Source organism: Oryctolagus cuniculus, chromosome 12 (genome assembly GCF_051225735.1).
Source record: "Oryctolagus cuniculus isolate XC-2025 breed Fujian yellow rabbit chromosome 12, ASM5122573v1, whole genome shotgun sequence".
NCBI lineage: Eukaryota > Metazoa > Chordata > Mammalia > Lagomorpha > Leporidae > Oryctolagus > Oryctolagus cuniculus.
The window spans coordinates 88,002,830-88,026,990 of NC_142878.1; the positions used below are offsets into that span (position 1 = coordinate 88,002,830).

The window sequence follows — 24,161 nt, forward strand, 5'->3', positions numbered from 1 at the left end:
CGAAGTTTCTTGGGCCCCGGGCGGCCGGCGGGACAGATCGCAGGGAGCCGCCGCCCGGCGGGGCGTGGAGGAAAGTAGCAGAGCCCTCGGGGCGCCGGGAGCGAGCGGCGGAGCTGCCGAACTCCGCGGACTCTCCATGGAGGAGGAGGTGAGGGCCGGGCGGGGGCTGGGATGGGTCCCGGGAAGGCCCTCGCTCCTGCCCGCCCCACTTCGGCCGGTCTCGAGACCCCGCGCTCCCGCCCCAGGCAGATGGGGCAGGGGCGGGGTAGGGATCCCAAGCCTGCCTCCTCCGTTATGTCTTCGGTTCTTCTCACCGGCTGCGGGGCGTCGGGGTTGGCATTGTCCCCATTGGATTGACGGGGAGACTGAGGCTTCGGCGACTTTGATGAGTTGCTGGAAGTGGTCTCCGGTTACCGCTGACTCCCGGCGCCGACCGGGTCGGGTCCTGAGGGGCAGAGCTGCGGGGTGTGTGTCTGTGTGTTTTGGGAGGGTTCTGTCACTTTGGGGGCCCTTATCTCAAGGAATCTGATGCGCAGACAGTGCGTGGTGACAAGAGTTCTGAGGAACCCTGTGACACCCCCTTTCGACCTACCCTGTCCCCTGCACCACATCCTTGGGGGACCACAGAGGCTGGGCCAGCCACTGCCTTCCCCGTGCCTGCAAGGGCTGACCTCCCCTGGGGAACAGAGGGCTGGACGGACCAGCAGCCCCCTTGAGCATCCCTGTATCCCCTCTGGACACTGCAGGTCTGGGCTGGAGTCAGGCACCCTGGGACCCCTGCCCTTTGCTTACACCCAGTTCCCCCAGCAGTGTCCCGCACACAGCAAGCACTTAATATATGCTGGTGGAATGAATACATTAATTCGGGCCTGGTGGGTGACTTTAACTCTTATCCCTCGCGGGGGTCCCAGCTTCTGCCCCTTGCAGCCCCAGGGGAAGGGGCTAGGTCTTTGCCTGTATGGGGTGGGAGGAGGTGAACCTTTCCCTGGGGAGGGGGCAGCCTTGGCTGACCGGAGAAGCTGAGGGGGCTGGGCTGCTGGTGTCTGTCCGTCCTGCCTCCCTCCTTTCTGGGCCACTGTCCAGGAACAGCCAGGCTGTTTGTCAGGGCTCCCTCCAGGCCTGGCCCCGGGATTCTGTGGGATGGTAGATAAGTCACTTCCCCTCTCGGCCTGCGTTTCCTCTTCTGTAAAACGCAGGGCCTGGCCTCCTCCCCCAGGGCCTGATGATGTGACCATGGCCCCTGCTCACAGAGTGGGTGGGTGTGGGGGGGGGCGGTCAGTGTTTTGCTGTGGTTTCTTTCTCTCTGTCACGGGTGGGGCTGCTGGCTGCCTCAGGCCCGTGCTATGAGGGCTGGGTTCAGCTTGCCGGCTGGGCCCCTCGCCTGCTCCCAGAGGATGTGGGAATTACTCCATCTCCTGATCTGCTCTGGCCCCCGATTAAAGGAAGTTCTCGTGGGCTCTGCCCGGCCCCGTGTGCCTTCTGACCCTGAGCCCCCAAACATTGCCACTTTCTGACACTCGGATGCCCAAAGCAATTTGGACAACTGGGCTGTTGAAGGTCTTGTCCACCCCGCTACCCTGCAGAGTGCCAGGTTCCCTGTCCCCACCCTGCCTTGGTACCCCCACTCTCCTTTCCCCCCTCCTCCCTGTGGCTTCCCCTTGTTTCTCCAGGCCTCTGTGCATCTTGGTCTCTTAAAACACCTCTTACATCAAAGCCGGCTGCTCTACCCCATGACTCGGGGCCACCCTCATCATCACCTCGACTCCACCTGGCTACCTTGGGCTTCCTGCTCGTGGCCTGACCACCCTGGGGTCAGTGGCCTCCTGTGTGCAGTGGGCTGGTGGTCCCTGTCAGGCTGGGGCTTGGGGAAGAGGTGCTGATCTGCCCGTTGTGTTCCCTGGTCTCAGTTTCCCCATCTGTAACGTCAGGGAGTGGGTGGTCAGCAGTGTGATGATGTGTGTGCAAAAGATTTGAGAGCTGCAGCTGTCGGTGGCTCTCGCTGCTGCCCCTGGCAGGGTGGTGGAAGCCCTGGCTTTGCCCCTGCCCGCCTACAGTCGGGCGTCTTCCCGGCTTGGCCTCTGCCGGCTCCTGGCTGTCTGCTGGCCCTAGCCCGTCTAGAGACAGGCAGGGAACTGGGCCCATCTCTTGCCTTTTCTAGGCTGTGTAAAGAGGTTGAGAGCTTGGGTCTTCCATATCCTTTTGTACTTTTCCTTTTCTGGGCTGTGCAAGTCTTCTGTACTCCTCAGAGCCCTGTCCGTCCTGTGGCCGCCTGCAAGGACTTCCCAGACTAACCCCAAGCCCTGCCCACGGTTGAGAGCCGGCACCGGGGTTTCTCCGGCTGAGTGCTGTGTCTCTCCCCTCCCAAGCAGGGGACACCCCCACCCCTCCCAGACTGGTGACTTCTTGCTGTGGGGCCTGGAAGTTCCCCCAGGGCACAGCCTGTGCCCCTGTGCCCCCTGTGCCTGGCGACCCCTCCCAGAGCAGGGACTGGGTGGGTTCTTGGTAGAGCTGCTCAGAGCATCCCTGGACTGTTCAAAGGGCAAAGACTGTTATAAGCTGCTGGGGGTGATGGGAGATGGCAACAGGGTTATTTTCTGCTACTCTCTCTCTCTGTCATCACCTGGCTTGTGGCTTTCCATGTGTCTCCTCTGTGTGCAGGGTCCTGGTGACCCAGCTTAAAAAAACAGGAATGACCCAGAGACTGCCCTAAGGCAGGCAAAGGGGAGCTAGGCTTTGGCCCAGGGGAGCCCCAGGAGTTGTTCTCAGCAGGCACGAGAAGGCCTGGGGGGGACTGGTGGGAGGGGAGAGGCGAAACGGGAAGAACTGTGGTCAGCCAGGCACTAACAGGAGAGGCCGAGGCACTGGACAAAACCTCCCCTGTGAACCCTGCCAAGGGAAGGGCCTCTTATTAAAACTTGCTGGGGCATGGCCAGGCCCCCTGGTGGGAGGAGGTCTGGGGACAGGCAGGGGGGCAGGGTGAGTTTGGAGGCAAGTAGGACCTTGGCCTCCAGCCAGGCCTCTTGTAGGGTAGCTCGGCGTGGTGCACGCCATCTGTAGCCCCCTCGCTGTCCCCTCCTCCCTCCCAAAGTGTCATCCTGCCCGGTCCCATCCGTGCTTCAAGGCCCTGGACTTGCTTCCCTAGCTGGTCCAGTCATGGCCTGCACCGGGCTCGGGTGTGCTACACACAGACCACAGGCAAGACTCCGGCCTTGTCCCTCAGAGCTTCCGCTCTGCAGGCAGGTGGTGAGGCAGGCAGGGGAGGTCACAGGTGCAGGGAGTTCAGAATGAGTGAAGTCCCATGGTGGGGGGTGGGCCCCCTAGAAAGCAAGAGAAAGCTCAGGGTTCAGAGGTGGAAGATTTGACAACCAGGAGCCAAAGCCAGGAGCCAGGTAGCAGGAAGCTGGAGTGGAAATGGACGATCCGGGATTGGGACCAGCAGATATGGGATATGGGTGTCCTAAGCGGTGGCTTACCCCACCTCCTTGTTTCAGACAGACCAAGTCTGCCCTTCAGCTTGGAGGCCTAGGTGGTGGCCGGCAGCTGCAGCTGCTCATAGGAGGGGTGTGAGCGTGTGAGATGTGGGTTGGGGGCTCCCGTTTCCTAGTTCCTTCATCAAAGCCCTTGGCCTGTGACAGCTGACAAGGGTCCCCATGAGGTCCGGATACCAGGTCTCGGTGCTGATGTGGGGAGGCGGGTTGGGGGTGCATGATGCGATGGGAGAACCTCCTCTTTCCCTGGACAGGGTGGCCAGCCTCCCTCTTCCTCGTTCCTGAATCTGGGAGGACCACCTGGGACATCCTACATCCCCCTTTCTCTTGCCATCTACAAGTTAGGGAGAGACCCCATACTTCTGGACATCCAAGGCCACTGGCTGAAGTCCAGCCCGGTTCTCTTACACCCAGTGAATGCTCAAGAAATATCTGTGAAATGAAAATAAAAGCGCACCCAGTTGCGTCGTCCCAGCTGCCTCGGGGAGGTGAGCATGGAGAGGGTGGAGGAGAGACGGCCAGAGCACGTCAGAATCTGGAGGGTGCTAGAAGGAAGCCACCATCGACTAATTTTATCTGTGTTATAATTTACATAAAACTTAAAAAAGGGCCCCAGTTTAAAGAGACACAAGCCTCCCCAGGGACACCCTGCGGCCCCAGCTGCCTCTCGCAGGACAGGCCCAGACAGCGTGGTCTGGGGCTGGGCAGGGAAGCCCCTGCTGGTTCTCACTGTGACCCCTTCCCCTTTTTTGTTTTAAGTATTTTTAAAAAATATTTATTTATTTATTATTTGAAAGGCAGCGTTACAGAGAGAGAGGGTCAGAGGGAGAGAGAAAGATCTTCCGTTTACTGATTTACTCCCCAAATGGCCACAACGGCCAGGGCTGGGCCAGGCCAAAGTCAGGAGCCAAGAGTTTCTTCCACATCTCCCACGCGGGTGCAGGGGCGCAATCACTTGGGCCGTGTTCCACTGCTTTCCTAGGCCATCAGCAGGGAGCTGGATCAGAAATGGAGCAGCTGACACTCAAACTGGGATGCCGGCACTGCCGATGGCAGCTTAACCCTCGGCGCCATAGCACCGGCCCCTCCTTCCTGGTCTTTGAACTGCACAGCGTGGTGGTGGAGAGTCTGAGCTCTGAAGCTCAACCCCTGCTGACCAGATACAAGCCACTTAACCGCTCTGGGCTTCTTCATCTGTGAGATGGAGCTATAACCAGAAGAAGTCGTAGAGACGAACTCACCCCATCTGGTAGACATGGACCTGGATGGAACCCAGCCACCCAAGCAGGTCATGACTGGGGCACAAGATGGCAGTGGCTGGCCCTGTGGCTCCTGGGGGTTAGCCATGTCCAGGAGTCTTACTGCCGTACTGGCCTGTGCAGGAGTCCTTGGAACCTTCTCAGATACGGAGCCCCATTGAAGTCCTGACCTGGGGAGAAGGAACTCCTGCTTTGGGGTAGGAGGTGGGGTTCTTTGGGAGGGCGGAGCTGGCGAGGTGGATGCCGGTCAGCGTTCAGCCTGCCTGGCTCCTCCCAATGTCCTCCCTTCTGGGAGGCCTTCCCGACTGCCCCAGCGTGGCCTGGGTCTCCGCTGGCCCCTGTCTGCCCTCTGCCTGTGTGTGTCCTCCGTGCCATTGCACACTGGTGGCTGTGTTTACATCTGCGTGCCTGTGAGTTCACCACCTGCCTCTCCCCACTCGGAGGGCAGGGGCTGCGTTAATTTTGTTTTTCCACGACCTTGCAAGTGCTCAGTGCATTTGCTGACCGGCTGAGTGATCCCACAGGGACAGAAGGGTGTGGCAGGAAAAGGTGGGCCTGGAGATCCGCCTTGAATCCTGCCTGTCCCTCCAGCCGTCACCTCTCCATTCTGAGCTCCACTTCACTGTGGCATGGGGGTGACGATGCTGCCGCCTTGGGGGTGATTGTAACAGTTACGTGAGGCTGTGTAGGGGGTGTTTGGCCTAATGGTTGACGCTGGTTAAGACACCCACATTCTGTATCAGAGTACCTCGGGTTGAGTTCCAGCTCTAGCTGACTCCAGCTTCCTGCTAGTGTGCACCCTGGGAGGCAGCCGTGATAACTCAAGGACTTGGGTCCCTGCCACCCGCGTAGGAGACCCGGGATGGCACTCCTGGCTCTGGCTGGGCTATTGCAGGCATTTGGGGAGTGAACCAACGGATGGGCGCTCTCTCTGTGTTTCTGTCCATCTGTCTGTCTGTCTCTCGACTCCTGACTAAATACAGTGTTTCAGAGATGAGGCCGTGACTCAGTGCTGTGTTATCACTACGGCTGCTGGTATTGCTGTTATTACTTCTGACTCTGGCTTAGGAGTATCTGCCTCAGGGATGGTGGGGACACACACACGGTGATGTCACTAGGTGCCTGACACAGGGACGCGTGCTTTGTGGAGCCCGTGGGCCGCGTGGCCACGTGGTAGCAGCCCTCCTGGCATGTCCTGGTGCTGTCTTCCAGGGCGCAAAGGAAGGGGGCGAGAAGCCTCGGGGCGCGCGGACGGCAGACAAGGCTGGCTGGATCAAGAAGAGCAGCGGGGGCATCCTGGGCCTCTGGAAAGACCGCTACCTGCTCCTGTGCCAGGCCCAGCTGCTGGTCTACGAGAACGAGGTGAGCTTGGCTCTGAGGCTGCGATGTTGGGGCAGAGGGCGAAGTAAAGGGCGGCCCACGCCAGCGGGAGGAGCCTGGGCCCTGCTGCACTCTGTACGTCCTGTGCAGCCTGCGTGAGTGCCGGATCTCTGGGTCTCTGCAGCCTGGGGACAGTCTCTTTAGGCGCAGAGGCCCAGTTCCTGGATGAGGGGCTCCTTGAGCCAGACGTACATCTGGTGTGCGTCTCCTTCGCTGTCCACCCGTACTCTGTTAACTTCCTGTCCCAGGGCAAGATGCCACGTTCCAACGCTGAAGCCTGCTCCATCTCACCGTGGCGTTAGGAACAATAGTTGGTTTGGAAGTCTTACGTACCTCGCTGATGATGCACAGAGCAGGCCACACTGCTGAGGTTCAGGGTGGCCAGTGACTGTCGAGCTTCTCACATCAAGAGGAGGACCAGGTCAAGAGACACCAGCCAGGAAACCCCAAGACTTGTTTTTGGGGCAGATTTTCTTAAAATGTGTGAGATGCTCCCTGCCTTCTACGGAAAGTGCCGGCCTGAGCGTACCTTCCCCTGGCGGCCCGAGTCGCTGGTCAGACTGGCCCATCCCGCCAGGCTGTCCTTCCCCCTTCCTCTGTCCCATCCCATCAAGCTGCCAGCGGCCCCTTGGGTCCCTGTGCCTCTAGCAGTCCTGGTGACTTCCCACGTCTGAGAGGCAGCAGGCTTGGGGTTTGGACAGCCGGGCACACTAAAGCTGTGTCCAAGGGAGAGCCGGTAAAATTCCAGGGGAAGGCTTGGGCGGCCTGGTGTCTTTTCCTTGTAGGTGTTGTTTGTGTTCTGGGATTGAGGCCTGCGTCACCCTGTGCCATTGGCAAATGAAATTTATGGGGAAGCACTGGCCTGGGGGCAGGAGGAGGAGCCGGCCTCTCTTCCCCATTCAGCATGCCTCCGGGTATCTTGGCACGGTCCTGACTGTCCCAGGCCAGCAGAGATCAGGCAGCCTGGCAGGATCCGAGCTGCTTTTCAGAAGCACCTTGTCCTGTCCTGCGGGAGTCTGCGGCCAGTGGAGTTGGGGTGTCCAAGAAACAATGGCAGGAGGACCGGGCTCGGGGCTGAGGGTACAGACAGCCCCCAGATGTTCCACACCTCTATCCTCGCCAATGTAGGATGTACCACAGTTGGGAACGTGGCAGTAGGGGGATATTTTTAAAAATAAAGGGGGTTGTCACAGCTTCTCCCAGTGCCAGCTGCCGCAAGAATTGAGTGACAGGCTGTCAGCCTTCAGCCCACCAGGCACCGCCAGACGTGTTCTGGACTGCCTCTCCACATCTGGCCACTGCTGGGAAGCAGCAACATGTCCAGATTACGCTTGAAGAGGAAAAAAAAAATCACTATGAGAAACCTAAATGCCATTTCAAGAACTTAGCACTCAGGGGCGGGGAGCTTGGCCAGAGTGAGAGTTGAGCAATGCTTGTTAGTGCAATTCCTCTTCCTGATGTGCAGAGCCAGGAGGCGAGAGGGAAGGCTCTGGGCCATGACGTTCCAAAGATGCTGCCCCTGCCCCTGCCCAGCGCCGGCCTGCTTATCCTCCTCTGAGCTGCGGGAGTGCCAGCATGATTCAGCGATTCGAGTGCAAGGGGGTGGACCCAGGACGGGCAGCTGTGGGAGCTGGTGGTAGGGATGGACAGACTGTGGTCCTGGCTAGAGCAGGGTGCACTGGGGCCGGTGCTTGTCCAGGTGGGCCTGTGAGCTGCCTCTGGATGCTCGGAAGCCTCACTGTGCCAGGCACTCGCTCCAGCAAACCGGTCCTGTGTGTGTCCTGCCTTTTGTGGGACCCTGTCGGGGAAACAGAAGGAGAGCCGAGCCCTGAGTTAGGACAGTGCTTCCCCCGCAGGGCTCTGTCCCCTGCACCCAGGTGGGTGCCTGCACATTGCAGGTGCTCCGCAGAGGATTGCCTGTCCCCAGCAGTGAGGGATGGGGGGCCCTGAAGGAGCGAGGGTGTCCGGGCTCTGAGATTCACGGCCATGGAATGCAGGGAAGGTTTCCGGAACAGGAGGGTTTTCCTGGCCCTTGTGTTTAATGGGGGAACCCAGAGGGGGTTGGAGACTAAGGGTTGGAGAGAGACACATACGAGCACAAATGTGGAAAGATACCTGATTGAACCTGCTTGGGAGGGAAGAAGCCACCCGACCACCAGCCACCTCCACCTGGACCCCTCTGCCCGGTGGTCATCCACGTTGGCCATGAAGTCATTTGCCCTGAAGAATCCTGGGGTCTGGGCCTCCCCCCTTACAGATCCTGGTGTAACAGGTTTGGGATGCTGTCTGGGTCTTGTGTGTGTTTTTTTTTTTTTTTTTTAAAGATTTATTTATTTATTTGCAAGTCAGAGTTACAGAGCGAGAGGAGAGAGAGAAAGAGAGAAAGAGAGAGAGAGAGGTCATCCATTCTATGGTTTACTCCCCAATTGGCTGTAAAAGCCGGAGCTGCGCCAATCCGAAGTCAGGAGCCAGGAGCTTCTTCCGGGTCTCCCATGTGGGTGCAGTGGGACTTGGGCCATCTTTTACTGTTTTCTCAGGCCATAGCAGAGAGCTGGATCGGAAGTAGAGCAGTTGGGTCTCCAACCTGCGCCCATATGGGATGCCGGCACTTCAGGCCAGGGTGTTAACCTGCTGCACCACAGTGCCAGCCCCATTTTTAAAAAAATTAAAAAAAATTATTTATTTGGGCCGGCGCTGAATCCTCTGCCTGCAGCGCTGGTACCCCGGGTTCTAGTCCTGGTTAGGGTGCCGGATTCTGCCCCGGTTGCTCCTCTTCCAGTCCAGCTCTCTGCTGTGGCCTGGGAAGGCAGTGGAGGATGGCCCAAGTGCTTGGGCCCTGCACCTGCATGGGAGACCAGGAGGAAGCACCTGGCTCCTGGCTTCGGATTGGCGCAGTACGCCGGCCGTAGCAGCCATTTTGGGGGGGTGAACCAATGGAAGGAAGACCTTTCTCTCTGTCTCTCTCTCTCACTGTCTAACTCTGCCTGTCAAAAAAATTATTTATTTATGGGGCAGGTGCTGTGGTGTAGCAGATAAAACCGCTGCCTGCAATGCCAGCATCCCATATGGGCACCAGTTCGAGTTCCGGTTGCTCCACTTCAGGTCCAGCTCTCTGCTATGGCCTGGGAAAGCAGTAGAAGATGGCCCAAGTCCTTGGGCCCCTGAATCCACATGGGAGACCTGGAAGAAACTCCTGGATCCTGGCTTTGGATCGGCATAGCTCCGGCCATTGTGGCCAACTGGGGAGTGAGCCAGAGGGTGGAAGACCTCTCTCTCTCTCTCCGCCTCTCCTCTCTCTGTGTAACTCTGACTTTCAAATAAATAAATATTTTAAAAAATTATTTATTTATTTGAGAGGTAGATAAATATTTAAATAATAATATTTAAATTTATTTAAATAATAAACATTTAAAAAATTATTTATTTATTCTAGAGGTAGAGTTACAGACAAAGAGAAGGAGACAGAGAGAGAGGTCTTTCATCCGGTGGTTCATTCCCCAAGTGGTCGCAACAGCTGGAGTTGGGCCAATCCAAAGCCAGGAGCCAGGAGCTTCCTCTGGGTCTCCCACAAGGGTGCAGGGGCCCAAGCTCTTGGGCCATCCTCTGCTGCTTTCCCAGGCCATAGCAGAGAGCTGGACTGGAAGTGGAGCAGCTAGGACCTGAACCGGCACCCACATGGGATGCTGGCATTGTAGGCGGTGGCTTTCTCTGCTACACCACAGCACCGGCCCCAAGAATTTGCAGTTCTAACAGGTTCTCTGGTGGTGGGAATGCTGCTGGCACCAGGCTGGGGGCCACTGCACAGAGCAAGCAGTTCTCCAGCAGAGATGGGGGGGAGGGGCATGTGATGGGCTGGGAGAGGCCCCAGCCCAGGGGTCAGAGGATGGGGGTGTGAGCTGGGCCCTGCCTTTGTCTTTAGGGCTGTGCCCCTAGGGCAGATCATGTCACCACAGGCCCCATTCTCTCCAGGCAGAAAATGAGGCAGGTGCTGGGGCTCTAGGCTTCCAGGGTTACTGTGAGAACCAGGGACTCCTGAAGTGTCAGGTTGCTTGCTGTGGGTCACCAGCAAGAACTTCCCTAACGTGCTGGCCAGTCCCTGGAGCTGTTTCTGCTTCCTTGGACTCCCCAGGATGAGAGGGTGCCAATGCAGGAAGCTATTCAAGCCCGAGCCGGTCTCCCCGGAAGAAGATCCAATGGGCCACCGTTGTCCCAGGCGGCTTCTGGAGAGGCCCCTGCTGGCCAGAACGTGGGGAGCAAGCACTCCAGTGTCGAGGGTGGCTGGAAGAGGCTGAGTTCTGTGCTGGCCACTGGATGGGGCAGGAGCCCTTGCCCTTTGCCTTGTACGGTGCCTGTGGCCCGTGGTGAGGGCTACTGTCCCAGGATGCCAAGTAGGAGGAGCCTGCTTAGGATGGCTGTAGTCCCAGCTGCGTCCTGTCTGTGGTTCCTCTGGGAAAATCTTTTCTGTATTTTGTGACATCCATACCCCTCTTCCAGGCTACCTCTTCCCCACATCTCTACTGAGCTGCAGGGCCTGCATAGAACTCCCACCCCAACCCCTGTCACCCCCTCCTCAGCCTCTCCAGCTTTCCTTTCTCTGGCTTGGGCTCACCGTTCTCCCCGCCCCTGGGCCACGTGCCCCGATTCTCATCCGAAGGTGAGCCTTGCTGGCTTCCCTCCGCCAGCCTGTCCTGGGTACCATGCACCTGCGGCCTTTGAGCGCCACCTCTTGTCACTGGATCGGCAGCCTGGGGTCTTCCCCGTGACCGAGTGAGGTCCCCACCACATGGGCTCAGGGTTTAGGGGGGCGGCCTGGCTTGCTGAGGGTCTTGGTGGGTCTGGTTGCGACCAGCTGCAGCCCCCTCTGTCTCCTCCCCCAGGATGAGCAGAAGTGCGTGGAGACAGTGGAGCTGGGCAGCTATGAGAAGTGCCAGGACCTTCGTGCCCTCCTCAAGCGGAAACACCGCTTTATCCTGCTGCGATCCCCGGGGAACAAGGTAGGCGGGTGCCCGCCGCTTCCCGAGCTCTCTGCAGGGGCTGCTGGGGAAAGTGACCCCAGAGAGCTGGGGCTGGCCGCGCCCCTGGAAGCTCTGTTGGTTCTCTTTGAGTGTGGCTGAGCTCAAACCTGTGGTTGGCCCCAGTCGTGCCTCGCAAGCACCCAAGGAGCTGGTTGCTGGGTGTGCAGCAAGGGTCCCCTCTCCTTTCCCCTCCCTCCCAGGCTGGGGCTGTCCTTGGAAAGTAGCTTTTGGGAGATGGGGCCCTCGGCCCTCCCCACGCTCTGGACGCAGGAGGTTCAGCACTAAGGCCAGCAAGCTGTGGCTGTGGCTTCCATCCCACCGGCCTCGAAGGGAGGATATGGCTTTCCGGGGTGGGCTCAGGGCCAGAAGCGGCGCCCCAGCTCTCCGCACCTTGCATTTGCCTTTCGTGGGCGTAGCCGAGAAACTCTTGACGGAGATTCTTCCTGGGCCCTCCTTTCTGAGCAGGTGCACTGTGCAGTTGGTGGCACCTCTCTCTGGTGGGGTTCTGGTGGGTGCCGCCACGTGGGGTGCTTTACACAGATGTCAAGAGAGGGTTTGGGTTGGAGGCCGGCGGGTACAGCACCTCTCGCCTCGCCAGCTGTCACCACACCTCGCCCCAAGCGCTGCCTGTCATGTGCAGCCTTGCAGAGCGGGGCTGAGTCACAGAGGCGGGGCAGGGAGGGTGTTGGGGGGTGGGGAACTAGTCTAGGCTGGGCCTGTGAGAGGCCATTCTGCTCAGCCTCCTGTCGTCCCCGCGGCCTGTGATGTTTTACTCACGTAGCCTCTGTACTGCTCGGCAGTGTGTAGGGACAAGAAGGAACTAAGCCAGCGATGGAGGGGGAGGGGGAGCTGGAGGATGTGCCCAGGGTCGGGCAGGTGTTCAGTGTCTTGGGGTTTGTGGGGCTGGGCCTAGGCTGCTGGTTCTTGGAGAGCAGAAAAAGTTACATTTTGGTCTTTCAGGCCTTGGAGCCCCTGTCCTGTCCCAGAGACTCGCTACATCTCTGAGTGGGCGCCTAGTGCCTGGATGCTTGTTTGGGTGTGAAGGACTAAGTCTGTGTGGCTGGCCTTTGTGTGCGGGCCTCCTGTGCAGGTGCAGGCCCGGCTGGGGGGTGCGGCTCTTACAGCGCGTAGGTGGTGCCTCTTTCCCTAGCTCTGAGAACCAGCGGGTGGTGGGGAGGTGGGTCAGGCCAGCTCAGGGTGGGCCGCCACCTTCCCAGGGGCCTGTTTGTGCAGCTGCATTCTCAATGGCTTCGGCCAGCACCCCCCTCCCCCTGCTCTAACTCTGCCAAGAGTCCAGGTTGGCTCTGGGTGATGCTGGGAACAACCAGCAGGGAGATGAAAGTGGTGGGGGCCTCGGGTGGAGCACACACCCTGGCTCCAGCTCCAGGTGCCCGTCCGTGGCCACCGCAGAAGCTCACACAAGAAGACGGAGTCCCAGAGGGTAGATGCGGATCCGGCCCGGAGCACCGCGTCCGTCTCCAACGCCTCTCATCACCGCCGCCTTTCCCAGCGCCCTGGGTGTTCCCCATCCTCAGTGAGGCCGGCTCTGAGGTCACGTGACCCTGACTGTCTGGTCCTAAGGCCGCCTTTTTTTTTTTTTCCTTCTAATCAAATAAACAAAGACTCCAGTGTCTCGCACGCCTCCTCCCCCTGCCCCTCCATCCCCACACCCCTGCCCATGAGGTCACAGACAGACGCTGCCAGGAAGCAGGGTGGCCACTGCTGGGCCTCGCTGTCCTGCTGCTCTTGGCCAGCTTGGCCCTTTCCTGTCTCCTTTCTTCCCCTCCCCCCTTTTCCTCTCTGGCGTTTAGTCCTGCTCCCTCTCCCAGGCCTTCTGGGCTCCTTCCGCGGCCTGGCTCCTGACTCCTCCAGGGCCTGTGCCCCTGGGGCTTCTTGGAAGGGCTCTTGGCAGGGACCTGTGTGGCCTGTGGCCCTCGGGGACACAGCTCGTTGGTGTTGCCCCTGTTCTAATCATCCTCACTCAGCCCAGATTCAGGGTGCCCTTGGTGAGAACTGGGTCCCCCGTATCCTTTTTTTTTTTTTTTTTTTGACAGGCAGAGTGGACAGTGAGAGAGAGAGACAGAGAGAAAGGTCTTCCTTTGCCGTTGGTTCACCCTCCAATGGCCTCTGCGGCCGGCGGGCTGCTACCGGCGTACCGCGCTGATCCGATGGCAGGAGCCAGGTACTTCTCCTGGTCTCCCATGGGGTGCAGGGCCGAAGTACTTGGGCCATCCTGCACTGCACTCCTGGGCCACAGCAGAGAGCTGGCCTGGAAGAGGGGCAACCGGGACAGAATCCGGCGCCCCGACCGGGACTAGAACCCGGTGTGCTGGCGCCGCAAGGTGGAGGATTAGCCTAGTGAGCCGTGGCTCCGGCTCTCCCCCTATCCTTGCATTCTCTCTCTCCCGTGTGTTGGGGCCTCCTTGGGACCATTGCAGGTCTTTCCTGGGAGGGGGCCACACATTCCCAGTGGCCAGGCTCAGGTGGGCTGGGCCAGTGGCAGAGGGACTGGCTCCAGTGGTCCTGTTGTCCCTTTGAGGCCCACAGTGAAGGGAGTAGAACTGGGCCACCCGACGGTTCTCAGCCGCTCTCTCAAGCTCAGCTGCACACGCCTCAAGCTCTCTGGGATGCCAATTCCTGCGCCCAGGCAGGGCCCCGTCCACCCGGAGCCTGTGAGCAGCAGCAGCAGAGGTCAGAGGAACCGGTGCTGCCGCAGCAGCGCCCACCACAGTCTTTGGTGGCCTTTGCAGCCCCCAGATGTGGCGCGGGCCCACCTGCGCCCCCAGCAGCCCTGATGGCTGGTCCGAGAGGCAGTTGCCACGGTGCCTTGGGGTTTCTGACTTTACTGCAGATCTGCTGCCAGGATCAAATTTACCCTGGTCATGCAAATGAGCACTTGGCCATGCCTGGCCTGGGGGAGTGGGTGGGACCCAGGGCCCTGTAGGAGGAGGAGGCCGGCAGCCAGGAAGGAGTTATATAATGGGGATGCTGAGGGGGCCGGGTGACCCGGGGTGTTACATAACTGGGAGAGTGGCGGGAGGAAGGCGCCATCTAACACCAGAGTGGGGGATGGGCAGCCTGGCTACCATCAAGACAGAACTAGGGCATCTTGAGGTCAGAGAGTAGGCAGTGGCCCAAAAATGGGGCAAGGGAGGAACTTGGAGCCAACTCTTTCATTTATTGGCTCATTCATTCAGTAACTGTTTACTGAGTACCTACTATGTGCCAGGCCCTGGATGTAACTGTGTTTAATTCCCTCGGCCTTGCTTTGTAGTAGGTGGTGTTGTCCCACTTTACAGAGGCAGGAACTTTTGATTTCTATTCCTGAGGGGTTCACTCTGCCCAGTACCACACTCAGCACTTAGGACACCTCATTGTTTTCCCCATTTTTTTTTAAGATTTATTTTAGGGGCCAGCTCTGTGGCGCAGCAGGTTAAAACCCTAGCCTGAAGAGCTGGCATCCCATATGGGCGCCGGTTATAGTCCCGGCTGCTCCTCTTCCGATCCAGCTCTCTGCTATAGCTTAGGAAAGCAGAAGATGGCCCAAGTGCTTGGGCCCCTGCACCTGGAAGAAGCTCCTGGCTCCTGGCTTCGTATTGGCACAGCTCCGGCCATTGCAGCCATCTGGGGAGTGAACCAGCAGATGGAAAACCTCTCTCTCTCTCTCTGTCTACCTCTCTCTGAACTCTGACTAATTAATTTTTTTTAAAAGATTTATTTTATTTATTTGAAAGTCAGAGTTACAGAGAGATTGGGAAAGAGACTTCTCTTCAGTTTTTAAAAATCGTGGTTTGGGGCCAGCGCCGCGGCTCAATAGGCTAATCCTCCACCTTGCGGCGCTGGCACCCCGGGTTCTAGTCTGTCGGGGCACCAGATTCTGTCCTGGTTGCCCCTCTTCCAGGCCAGCTCTCTGCTGTGGCCCGTGAAGGCAGTGGAGGATGGCCCAAGTGCTTGGGCCCTGCACCCGCATGGGAGACCAGGAGAAGCACCTGGCTCCTGGCTTCGGATCTGTGCGGTGCGCTGGCTGCGGCACACCTGCCACAGCAGCCATTGAGGATGAACCAATGGTAAAGGAAGACCTTTTTCTCTGTGTGTCTCTCTCTCTCACTGTCCACTCTGCCTGTCAAAAAAAAAAAAAAAAAAAAAAAAACAAAAACTCGTGGTTTGGGGGTGGCTGTTTGGCCTAGTGATTAAGACGCAGTGTCCCACATCGGAGTGCCTAGGTTCCAGTCGTGGCTCTTCTGGCTCTGGCTTCCTGCTACTGCGCACCCTGGGAGGGCACGGGCGATGGCTCCGTGGTTGGGTCCCTGTGATCCATATGGGAAACACACATGGAGTTCCTGGCTCCTGGCTTCAGCCTGTCCCAGTCCTGGCTGTTGTAGGATTTTGAGGAGTGAACCGGCAGATGGGAGCTCTCTCTACCTCTCAGATAAATAAGTAACTGAAACCACAGTCAATGTTCAGATCATGACAGTCACGATGGTGATCGGCGGCAAGTGTGCCCCTTCGTGACATGCAGCCGTCACCACCATCCAGCGCCACAGATCTTTGCAGCTGTTAGAACTGAAACTCTGTCTCCAGGGAACAATAGAGTGCCTTTTCCTCTCCTCCAAGTCCGTGGCAACTGCCATTCTACTTTCAGTCTGTGATTTTGAACTGTTTCAGGTCCCTCATGTGGGTGGAAACACACAGCCTTTGTCTTTTTTTTTTTTTTTTCATTTATATGAAAGGCAGAGTTATATAGAAAGAAGAGAGGCAGAGAGAGAGAGGTCTTCCATCTGTGGGTTCACTCCCCAATTGGCCAAAACGGCCAGAACTGTGCCGATCCAAAGCCAGGCGCTTCCTCCAGGTCTCCCATGCGGATTCAGGGGCCCAAGGACTTGGGCCATCTTCTGCTGCTTTCCCAGGCCATAGCGGAGAGCTGGATGGGAAGTGGAAAAGCTGGGACTCGAACTGGTGTCCACATGGGATGCCGGCACTGCAGGCGGTGGCTTTACCCGCTAGGCCACAGCGCCAGCCCCATAGCCTTTGTCCTTCTGTGCCTGGCTGATTTCACTGAGCATGCTGTTTTCAGGGTTCATTCATGTTGGAACATGTATCAGAATCTCCTAGCTTTTTCAGGCTGAAAAACAGCCCGTTGCATGGAGAGTCCACCCTGTGCTTCTCCATCCACCTGCTGATGGCCACTTGGGCTGTTTCCGCCACTGAGCTGTTGTGGCTAATGTTGCTGTGGACACGCTTGTTCCAGTTAGATGCATCATTTTTACAGTGATCTTCCTGACTCCATCAGGCAGATTTCAGGGGTATTCTCTTCTACAGATGAGGAGACTGAGGTCAGAGGGCAGACAGCTGTAAGTGGATCAAGTTGGAAGCCCCACTGCTCTGCTGTGCAAGTGGCCCCTCACATGACCAGATCTCCTGAGAGGGGATGGGACCCGTGCATGGGTGGGTGGGTGGGGTGGGAGTCAGGAGTCGTGGGTTCTGCCTTAGCCCACCTTGATCTCCCATGAGCTTAGCCTCAGCTCCTTCATCTACGGGACGCAGGGTGGGCTGGAAGTCACCAGCTGGTCCCAGTGCCCTTCTCTTTGCAGTCTGTGTTTCGAGGCTGGGAAGGAGGCCCTGGGACTTTGGGTATCCAGGTGTATTTTATCAGCTGGCACCAGGGCTGAGTGTGGCCCTGGTCCCTGTGTGCCTTCCCAGTTGACACCCTCGGTACCTGTGACCTCTGACATTAAACTCAGCCTTGTGTGGGGGTCGACTGGGCTTCTCCTGCTCTGCAGGCTTCAGGCATCCGGCCTGGGGTGGGGGTGGCCCTGGAGCGGGGCTGGAGCTGGGCTCTTCCACAGGGCAGCCTGAGTCCGCTCAGAGCCTGTGGGAGCTGCAGCTTGGGAGGCCTCTCTGCTGGCTCCTTCCCCTCCCTTGTCCTCAAGCCCTGGTGTCAGACCTGTCAGGGAGTCATTCTGGTTTGACTTCGGGATCTGGGGGTGGAAGCTTCATAGACCGCACAGGCCAGTCCTGTTAAACATCTGCTATGCACCCCACCTGGCTGTCCCGCAGGTCAGCGACATCAAATTCCAGGCACCCAGCGGGGAGGAGAAGGAGTCCTGGATCAGAGCCCTCAACGAAGGCATCAACCGGGGCAAGAACAAGGCTTTTGACGAGGTGCGATGCAGCAGCTGCACACGGCTGCAAAGCCGCGTGCGTTGTCACTGCTGGGGTGTCTGACGCTGTTACCCCTCTTAGCCCTCACAGCGGCCCCTCAGAGTAGGTGGTGGTGTCCCATTTTACGGATGAAACCGGCCTAAGGAAGTTAAGTCACTTGTTCTAAGTTAGAAAGCAGGTAAGTGCTCGGGTAGAATTGAGCCGATTACAGGCACGCATCCAGCTGGAGACGGCAGGTGGCCCCGGCCGGGGAGGCTGGGGTGGGCTGGGGGTGTTCCCAGAGCCCGAGCCCTCCCTCTTCAGTTTGCCTGCTGGGCCGGATGAGCCCTGGGCCTCCTCCTGTCTGCCTGCAGTGAGGACCCAGCCCTGCGACCTCCACCCCCTGGGCTGTGCTGGCGGCTGTGGTGATCACAGCCAGGATTAGGCTCAGGTCAGGCAGGTGTCCCATGGCACCAGGATCTTCTAGGGAGGGTTTGTCCCGACACCTTACAGCCTTAGCGATATGGGCTCCAGCGGACCTAGGGGCAGCCTAGATAGGTGCTCTGGGTTGCAGATGGCTGAGACCTGCGGGCAGCCAGTGTGCTCCCACAAGTCCCCTTCAGGCACCCAGGGCCCCTGACTTCTGGCTCTGTGTTGTATCCTGTGTGGCATGTCCAGCCCTTCAGTGGCGGAAGGCACAAGAGTGGGGTTCACGCCTCCACAGAGGCACAGATGGTGTCACCCCCACTCGCCGTCATGGCAGCAGCCCTCTGTGGCGTTCAGTGGCCGCATTGCCCATGTGAGTTTCACTCTGGGGCTTCCCAGCTACTCCTGAGCCCCTTTGCTTTACCCAAAGGCCTGGGCCCGAGGGGGCAGAAGCCAGCTTCCTCTCGGGCTCGCCCCAGAGGGCATAGGAGAGTGGCTGGGGCCGGGGCCTCCTGGTACCAGAAGTGGATCGTGGCTTCTTGTCCCACAGTCAAGCCCCGAAGCAGTCCCAGGACTGCCTAGATATCCGCAGGGCATGACATTTAGCAGGGAGACTGAAGTGACCAGAGCGGCTGCAGACAGAGACCCAGAGCGGCACGGGGAGAGGCTGGGAGGTTTCAGCAGCAGGGTGGTGACCCCACCTCTGCGTTAGCTCCATGTCGGGGTATTTCCTGTTCTCCCTAAGCCTGGGGGGCTGACCTGATGCCCCCTCCTTCTAGGTAAAAATAGACAAGAGCTGTGCCCTGGAACATGTGACGCGTGACCGGGTCCGGGGAGGCCAGAAGCGCCGGCCACCAACCAGAGTCCACTTGAAGGAGGTGAGGCCTTGTTCCAGCTTGGGTGGGGGGGAGGTCAGCTCAGCCTGGGACCCCAGCTCTGTAGGGTGGCAGCCGGGCTCACCCCACCCCCACCCCCTTTTCCTGAGGCCATCTGGAGATAGGGCTTTCTGAATGGTAGGCAGGAAGTGTGATGGAGACACCTGTGCCCTTCAAGGGTACCTCGAGAAGTCCATGGAAAATGCAATTAAAAGCTGAGCTCATTTTGGTGCAATTTTTTTTTTAATGCATGCACAGTTTTTGCATAGTAGGCATTTTCTGACATTTTGAAGTGCCCTGTACAGGTGCAGGTTTCAGGGTACTTGAGCCCATGGCCATTTCCCTTGTTGAGTGCACACCCTGACCTTGGCCAGAGTTGGTGCCGGAGGGAAGCAGGCCCGTGAGGCTGCTTGCCGCCCCTCAGAACTCAGCTTCCAGCTGGCAAAGTGCCCTGTGCACAGACTACCCCACGCCTGGCTGGGTTGGGTCTCCGTTCAGAAGGGGACCCTGGGAGGCCAGTGAGGAGGGACCCAGAGTCACTGGCATCTGAGCTGATGCTGCGGTGCAGGGAGGGTCTCTGCTGGTAGACTTGCAGTGAGGGGACTCCCAGGCGCGGTGATGGGCGCTGAGGCGTGAGGCAGGACAGCTCAAGGAATGCCACGTGCCTCTGTTAGCTGGCAGATTTCTTAGGAAGGGCTGGGTACAGGGGAGAAATCCTGGAGGCCTTCCCCACAGGGATCGGGGATGGGGGTGCAGGTGCCTTCCAGGGGGCAGTTTGAGGCCCTGGCCGAAGCTGGGGGATTGAGGGTGGAAGGGGCAGGGGCTAGGTCAGCTCCAGAGGGGGATGTGAAAAGAGGGACCCCTGGGAGAGATAGCAGGAAGCAGGAGCCACCAGGCTTGTGGTTGAGTGTGGGTTCCCCATGCCTGGGGACTGGGCGAAGGGAGGCTGTGGGCAGAAGGAGGCCGTGGGCAGAGGGAGGCCATGGGCAGAGGGAATTTGGGAGACCGGGTGGGTCAAGAGGAGTGGTCAGGAGAAGCTGGTGGCAGAGGAGAGATTCCGGGGGCCAGGAAAGGGCCTCAGAAGTGGGGGGCTGCAGGGGCAGCCAGCAGGGAGCCTGGCACCAGGAAGTCAGGGAGGGAGGGGCACTTCCAAGAGAGATGGGCAAGGCCCTGGGGGCCATCCATCGGCCACAAGGTGACCACAAGGTCCCAGGGCAGGACTGTGGAAAAGGCAGCTGACGTGTGCAGCGTATTTTCTGAGAGACGGAGTCAGCTTAAGGCTGTCAGGGGGTACATAGCTGGGGATGCCCTGGGGCAAGGACCCAAGGAGAGTGGAGGGAGTGTTTTTGAGGTGAGACAGCCTGCTCCTGCCTTGTCAACTGAGGGCAAGGAGCCTGCAGAGGGGGTGGCCAAGGGAGCCAGAGGAAAGGAGGCGTGGCTGCCTGATGGGGGATGGGGAGGCAGCAGTGTGTGCTTCTGAGTGTGAGTGCATGGACACGTGTGTGTATGCATGTGCGTGTATGTGAGTTTGTGAGTGTGTGTGTGAATTGGTGTGTTTATGTTAATATGTGTGAAGAGTGAGTGAGCGTGCACATGTATGAGTGTGTGTTTCTGTATGATGAGTGTGTGTGAGCATGTGTGATGTGTGTATTCGTACAAGTGTGTGTATACGTGTTTTGAGCGTGCACATGTATGAGTATGTGAGCATGTGTGAAATGAGTGTGTATTTGTGAGTGTGTGTGTATATGTGGACATGCACATGTATAGTGTGTTTCTGTATGATGAGAATGTGTGTATGAGTATGCATGAGATGAGTGTGTGTATGAGTGTGTGTGTGTGTGTGTGTTGGGGGTATCTCTGTGGTGGTCCCCAGTGGCTGAGAGCACGTGTGGGCCAGATCACATGGTGCTGCAAAGGGGAGCGAGGGTCCCCCTGGGGACCCCTGCCATCTCAGGGACCGTGCGAGAGGCCGCCTGCCCAGCTCTGCTCCGGTGTCTCTGAGGTCCCCGCAACCACAGGATTGGCTGCCCAGAGCCAGGGGGGACAGCTGCCTGCCTGGTGCCGGGTTCTCCTCTGGCAGGTGGCTGTGGTCGGGGAGTGGACACAGGCCTCCAGCAGCTGGACTGGCAGCTGGGACAGGTCCCAGGAAGGCCTAGTGGAAGTGAGTGGGTGCGAGGTGACTCAGGGGCCCTGTATTTGAGTCCTGGTCCTGTCACGAGCTGGCTGTGAGGGCCCCAGGCGTGGCGGCGGGCAGAGTGACTACAGAGAAGGGATCTTTCTGAGAAGCGCACAGCCGGGCTGCCTGGGGCCATGTCCCCTGCCATTGAGAGGAGCGGTCTCACAATCGTGACAGACACCAGGCCCGGCCTCCAAGAGGATACCCTGGCTCCGGCTTCCTGCTCAGTGCTCCCGAAACAGGGAATTTGAGGGAGAGGAAAGGATTCAATCAGGAAATCACTTTAGCTTCTAATCAAGGAGGCTCGGAAGCCTGGGCAGAGGGCACGGGGGTGGACGGGGCCTAGATGAGAGGGCGTGGGAATCACTGTCCCTCAGGGAGGATGATGCCCACACACTGTCCCCACCCCCAGGTGGCCAGCGCAGCCTCGGATGGGCTTTTGCGCCTGGACCTCGATGTTCCGGACAGCGGGCCTCCAGGGTTTGCCTCTAGCAATGATGTCAGCGAGAGCCAGCCCCGGGACACAGCGCGGCCCCTCATGCCTCCCACGCCTCCCACCAAGCCTTCCCCAGCACCTGAGCCCAGCAGCCTCAGGGAGCCGGTCGAGACGCCTGTGGCGGAGACGGCCCCAAGCCCCGATCCCGCAAGCGCTGAGGCCCAGCCTGAGAGCCAGGAGGACTCGGAGACCCCCGAAGCAGGGGACGGTGGCCCCAAGCAGCTGCCCAGCAGCGTCCTGCCTGACAAACTGACCGTGAGCTGGGAGAACCCCAGCCCAGAGCAGCCACCCGCCCCAGAGAGTGCAGAGCCGGCTCAGGTGCCCTGCTTGGAGACCTCGGAGGCTGCCCCCAGGGAGCGGGGGGAGCCCCCGGCGCCCCCACCCAAGATCCTGTCGGAGAAACTGAAAGCCTGCATGAGTAGGTCTTCGGCTTCCAGTCCAGCCCACGGTCCTGGAGCCCCTGAGGCCCCTGCCCCAGGCCCAGAGCAGGTCTCTGTGAACGGTGTGGATGACGGTCCTGAGCCCACCAAGCCATCCCAGGCCGCAGGCACCCCTGGGACTCCCCGAAAGGGTGTGCCAGTGTCCACAGCACCACACCCCTGGGACCTGCCGCCTCAGTCCCATCCCCGCTGCTCATCTCTTGGGGACCTGCTTGGGGACGGCCCCCGGCGTCCACGGCAGCCCCGGGAACGGCTGTATCGGGCCCAGCTGGAGGTGAAGGTGGCTTCTGAGGAGACAGAGAAACTGCTGAATAAGATGCTGAGCAGCGAGCCGGCCCCTGCGAGCGCCGAGACTCTGCTCAGCCAGGCTGTGGAGCAGCTGAGGCAGGCCACCCAGGTCCTGCAGGAAATGCGCGGTTTGGGAGAGCTGGACCAGGAGGCCCCGGGGCTGAGGGAGAAGCGGAAGGAGCTGGTGACCCTGTACCGGAGAAGCGCGCCCTAGGGCCTGCCGACCGCCCCATGCATCACAGCCCAGCCCTGCCAAGAATGTGCTACTGCTCAGGCTGCCGAGGGGCCGCTGGGCAGGTCCGAGGAGACTCCTGGGGTCCTTCCTGCCCTGGCCAGTGTGCCAGGCACCACCCGGGGCCGCCTCCTGGCCACCTGGCCTGGCCTCCAGCCTCTGGGGTCTGGGCTTGGCTGGGAACACACCTCAGGCCCTGCAGGGTTGTTACAGACTGGGGTTCCTGGGAGTGACGTCATCTCTGTCCCCAGCCCCAGAAGTTTACATTCCTTGAAGCCTGTTCTGAGACGCTGCAGAGGCCTTGGGGCCAGGTTCATCCCTCAGCTGGGTGAAACCTGGGAGCTGGCGGGCTTGTCCCCCCGCGGCAGGTGCGCGGCCCCTCTCTGGGCTCTCTGCAAAGCAAGGCCTGCAGCCTCTCCCCCTCTGCGGAGCGTGACTGCAGGGCAGAGGTCTGGGGGGTGTCAGGGTGGAAGGGGAGCTCCGAAACTTCCCTTAGTCTTGTCTCTGCCTTGGGCCCAGCTTGTGCAAGCCTTGCACACTCCTGGAAGTGAGCCCCACAGGGGTCACGAGAAATCAGGCCGCAGAAGCGATGTCACCGTAGCTGGGATTTGTCTGGGTCTCTGTGGCTTTTCCTCAGCCCAAACAGGTTCAGAATTCCGGTCATTTCTCCCAGTGACGATGGGAGCGTGTGGGAGTCTGAAGCCGCTTCCCACTCCCCCATTCCACGCCACATGGGCTGCACCGTTTTAACTCCCTGGCAGGAGCATTTTCTCCTCCCCTTCCTTGGTCCATCTCGGCACCCTGCCCCTGCCCCCATGGCCCCAACTGCAGGAGCACATGTGGCCTCCATCCTGCTGCTGCAGCTGCACTGAGGGCAGAGCTCGTAGGTGCAGAGGCCCTGCAGGTCGGAGGGTTGGGCCTGGCTTCCCAGGCCTCACTGTCCCCCCTCCCCGGGATGCGGGGGTGGGGTGGGGGTGGGAGCAGCTTCCGGAGGGAGATTCCTGCTTGTGCACTTTTGTTTACGGAAAGGGAAGGGAGGGTGGCAGCAGCATGCCCTGGCCTTTCTGCCCCCTGCCGCCCGCCCTCCGCGGGCCACCAGCCGTGCCCACTGAGGCCGACCAGTGCAGTCGACGCCTTTGTTACTGTCCTGTCACTTTGTTCTTGAGGGTAGTGGGCAGCGATGCAGAGGTGCAGGGTCCACCCTGTCGTCTTCCCTGGGCAAAGCAGGGGTGAGCAGCAGCGCTGCAGCTCTGGCCCCGCTGGCCTCTCCGAACCACACTCCCTGGACCCGTTGGGCTCCCACGCCACCGTCTGCCTCTCTCTCCACCTGTCTCCAGCGCAGGAGCAACAGTGTCATCAGGTGCCCGCAGTCACGTGCCCCTGCCGCCTTCCCCTGGGGAGCAGCCTTCCCTCACCAGCCGCCGGGCTGGCTGGGGCTTTAGCCAACACACCTGCTTCCAGGATGTGGAGGCTGAGTTTCCTACTGTGTCAGGTGACCAGTGGGCCGTGCCACCAGTTCCCACGGCTGGGCAGCCTGGGCCCCGGGGACGTGCCAGCTCTAGTGGAGGAGGCGGGGGAGCAAGGAGTCCACAGGGACTGCTGTGTTGTCCTGGGGCAGGATGGCATCCAGGGTCGTCTGCCTCTGAAGCCTTTCTCGAAGTTTGGCAATAAATCCCTTTTTATGGAACTTCTCTGCCCCAAGCCTGTCTGTGGGTGCGGGGGTCAGCTCCAGGGCTGGCCTCCGGGAAGCAGAGGGCAGGTGGGAGTTGGTCATTGGCGTCATCAGTGCCAAATTTGGCTCTTGGGCCCTCTTTCCAGGGGCTGGGCTGGGGCCCTGTCGGTCCCAGTGCTCCATCCTGGCTGAACATTTCACAGCCCCGCTCCCACTTCTTGTTTCCATAGGCTGGGGGCCAGGGTCATAAAGAACAATGCTTTCAACAGTTTC

The 24,161-nt window shown here is 59.5% G+C and overlaps 1 protein-coding gene across 1 annotated transcript; it reads left to right on the forward strand.

Moving 5' to 3' along the window:
- Positions 1–23,903, forward strand: PLEKHO2 (pleckstrin homology domain containing O2). The gene is made up of 6 exons (XM_051822335.3): positions 1–148; positions 5,960–6,109; positions 11,005–11,121; positions 17,200–17,304; positions 18,489–18,587; positions 21,173–23,903. The coding sequence occupies exons 1-6, from the start codon at positions 137–139 to the stop codon at positions 22,196–22,198; spliced, it is 1,509 nt and encodes a 502-aa protein (XP_051678295.3). The 5' UTR covers positions 1–136; the 3' UTR covers positions 22,199–23,903.
- Positions 23,904–24,161: the final 258 nt, after the last annotated feature.

Excerpts from the sequence above, each read along its gene's own strand:
- PLEKHO2 (XM_051822335.3), top strand. Across the intron at positions 17,305-18,488 it reads AGAACAAGGCTTTTGACGAG|GTAAAAATAGACAAGAGCTG; the intron begins GTGCGATGCAGC and ends CCCTCCTTCTAG. Across the intron at positions 18,588-21,172 it reads CCAGAGTCCACTTGAAGGAG|GTGGCCAGCGCAGCCTCGGA; the intron begins GTGAGGCCTTGT and ends CCCCACCCCCAG.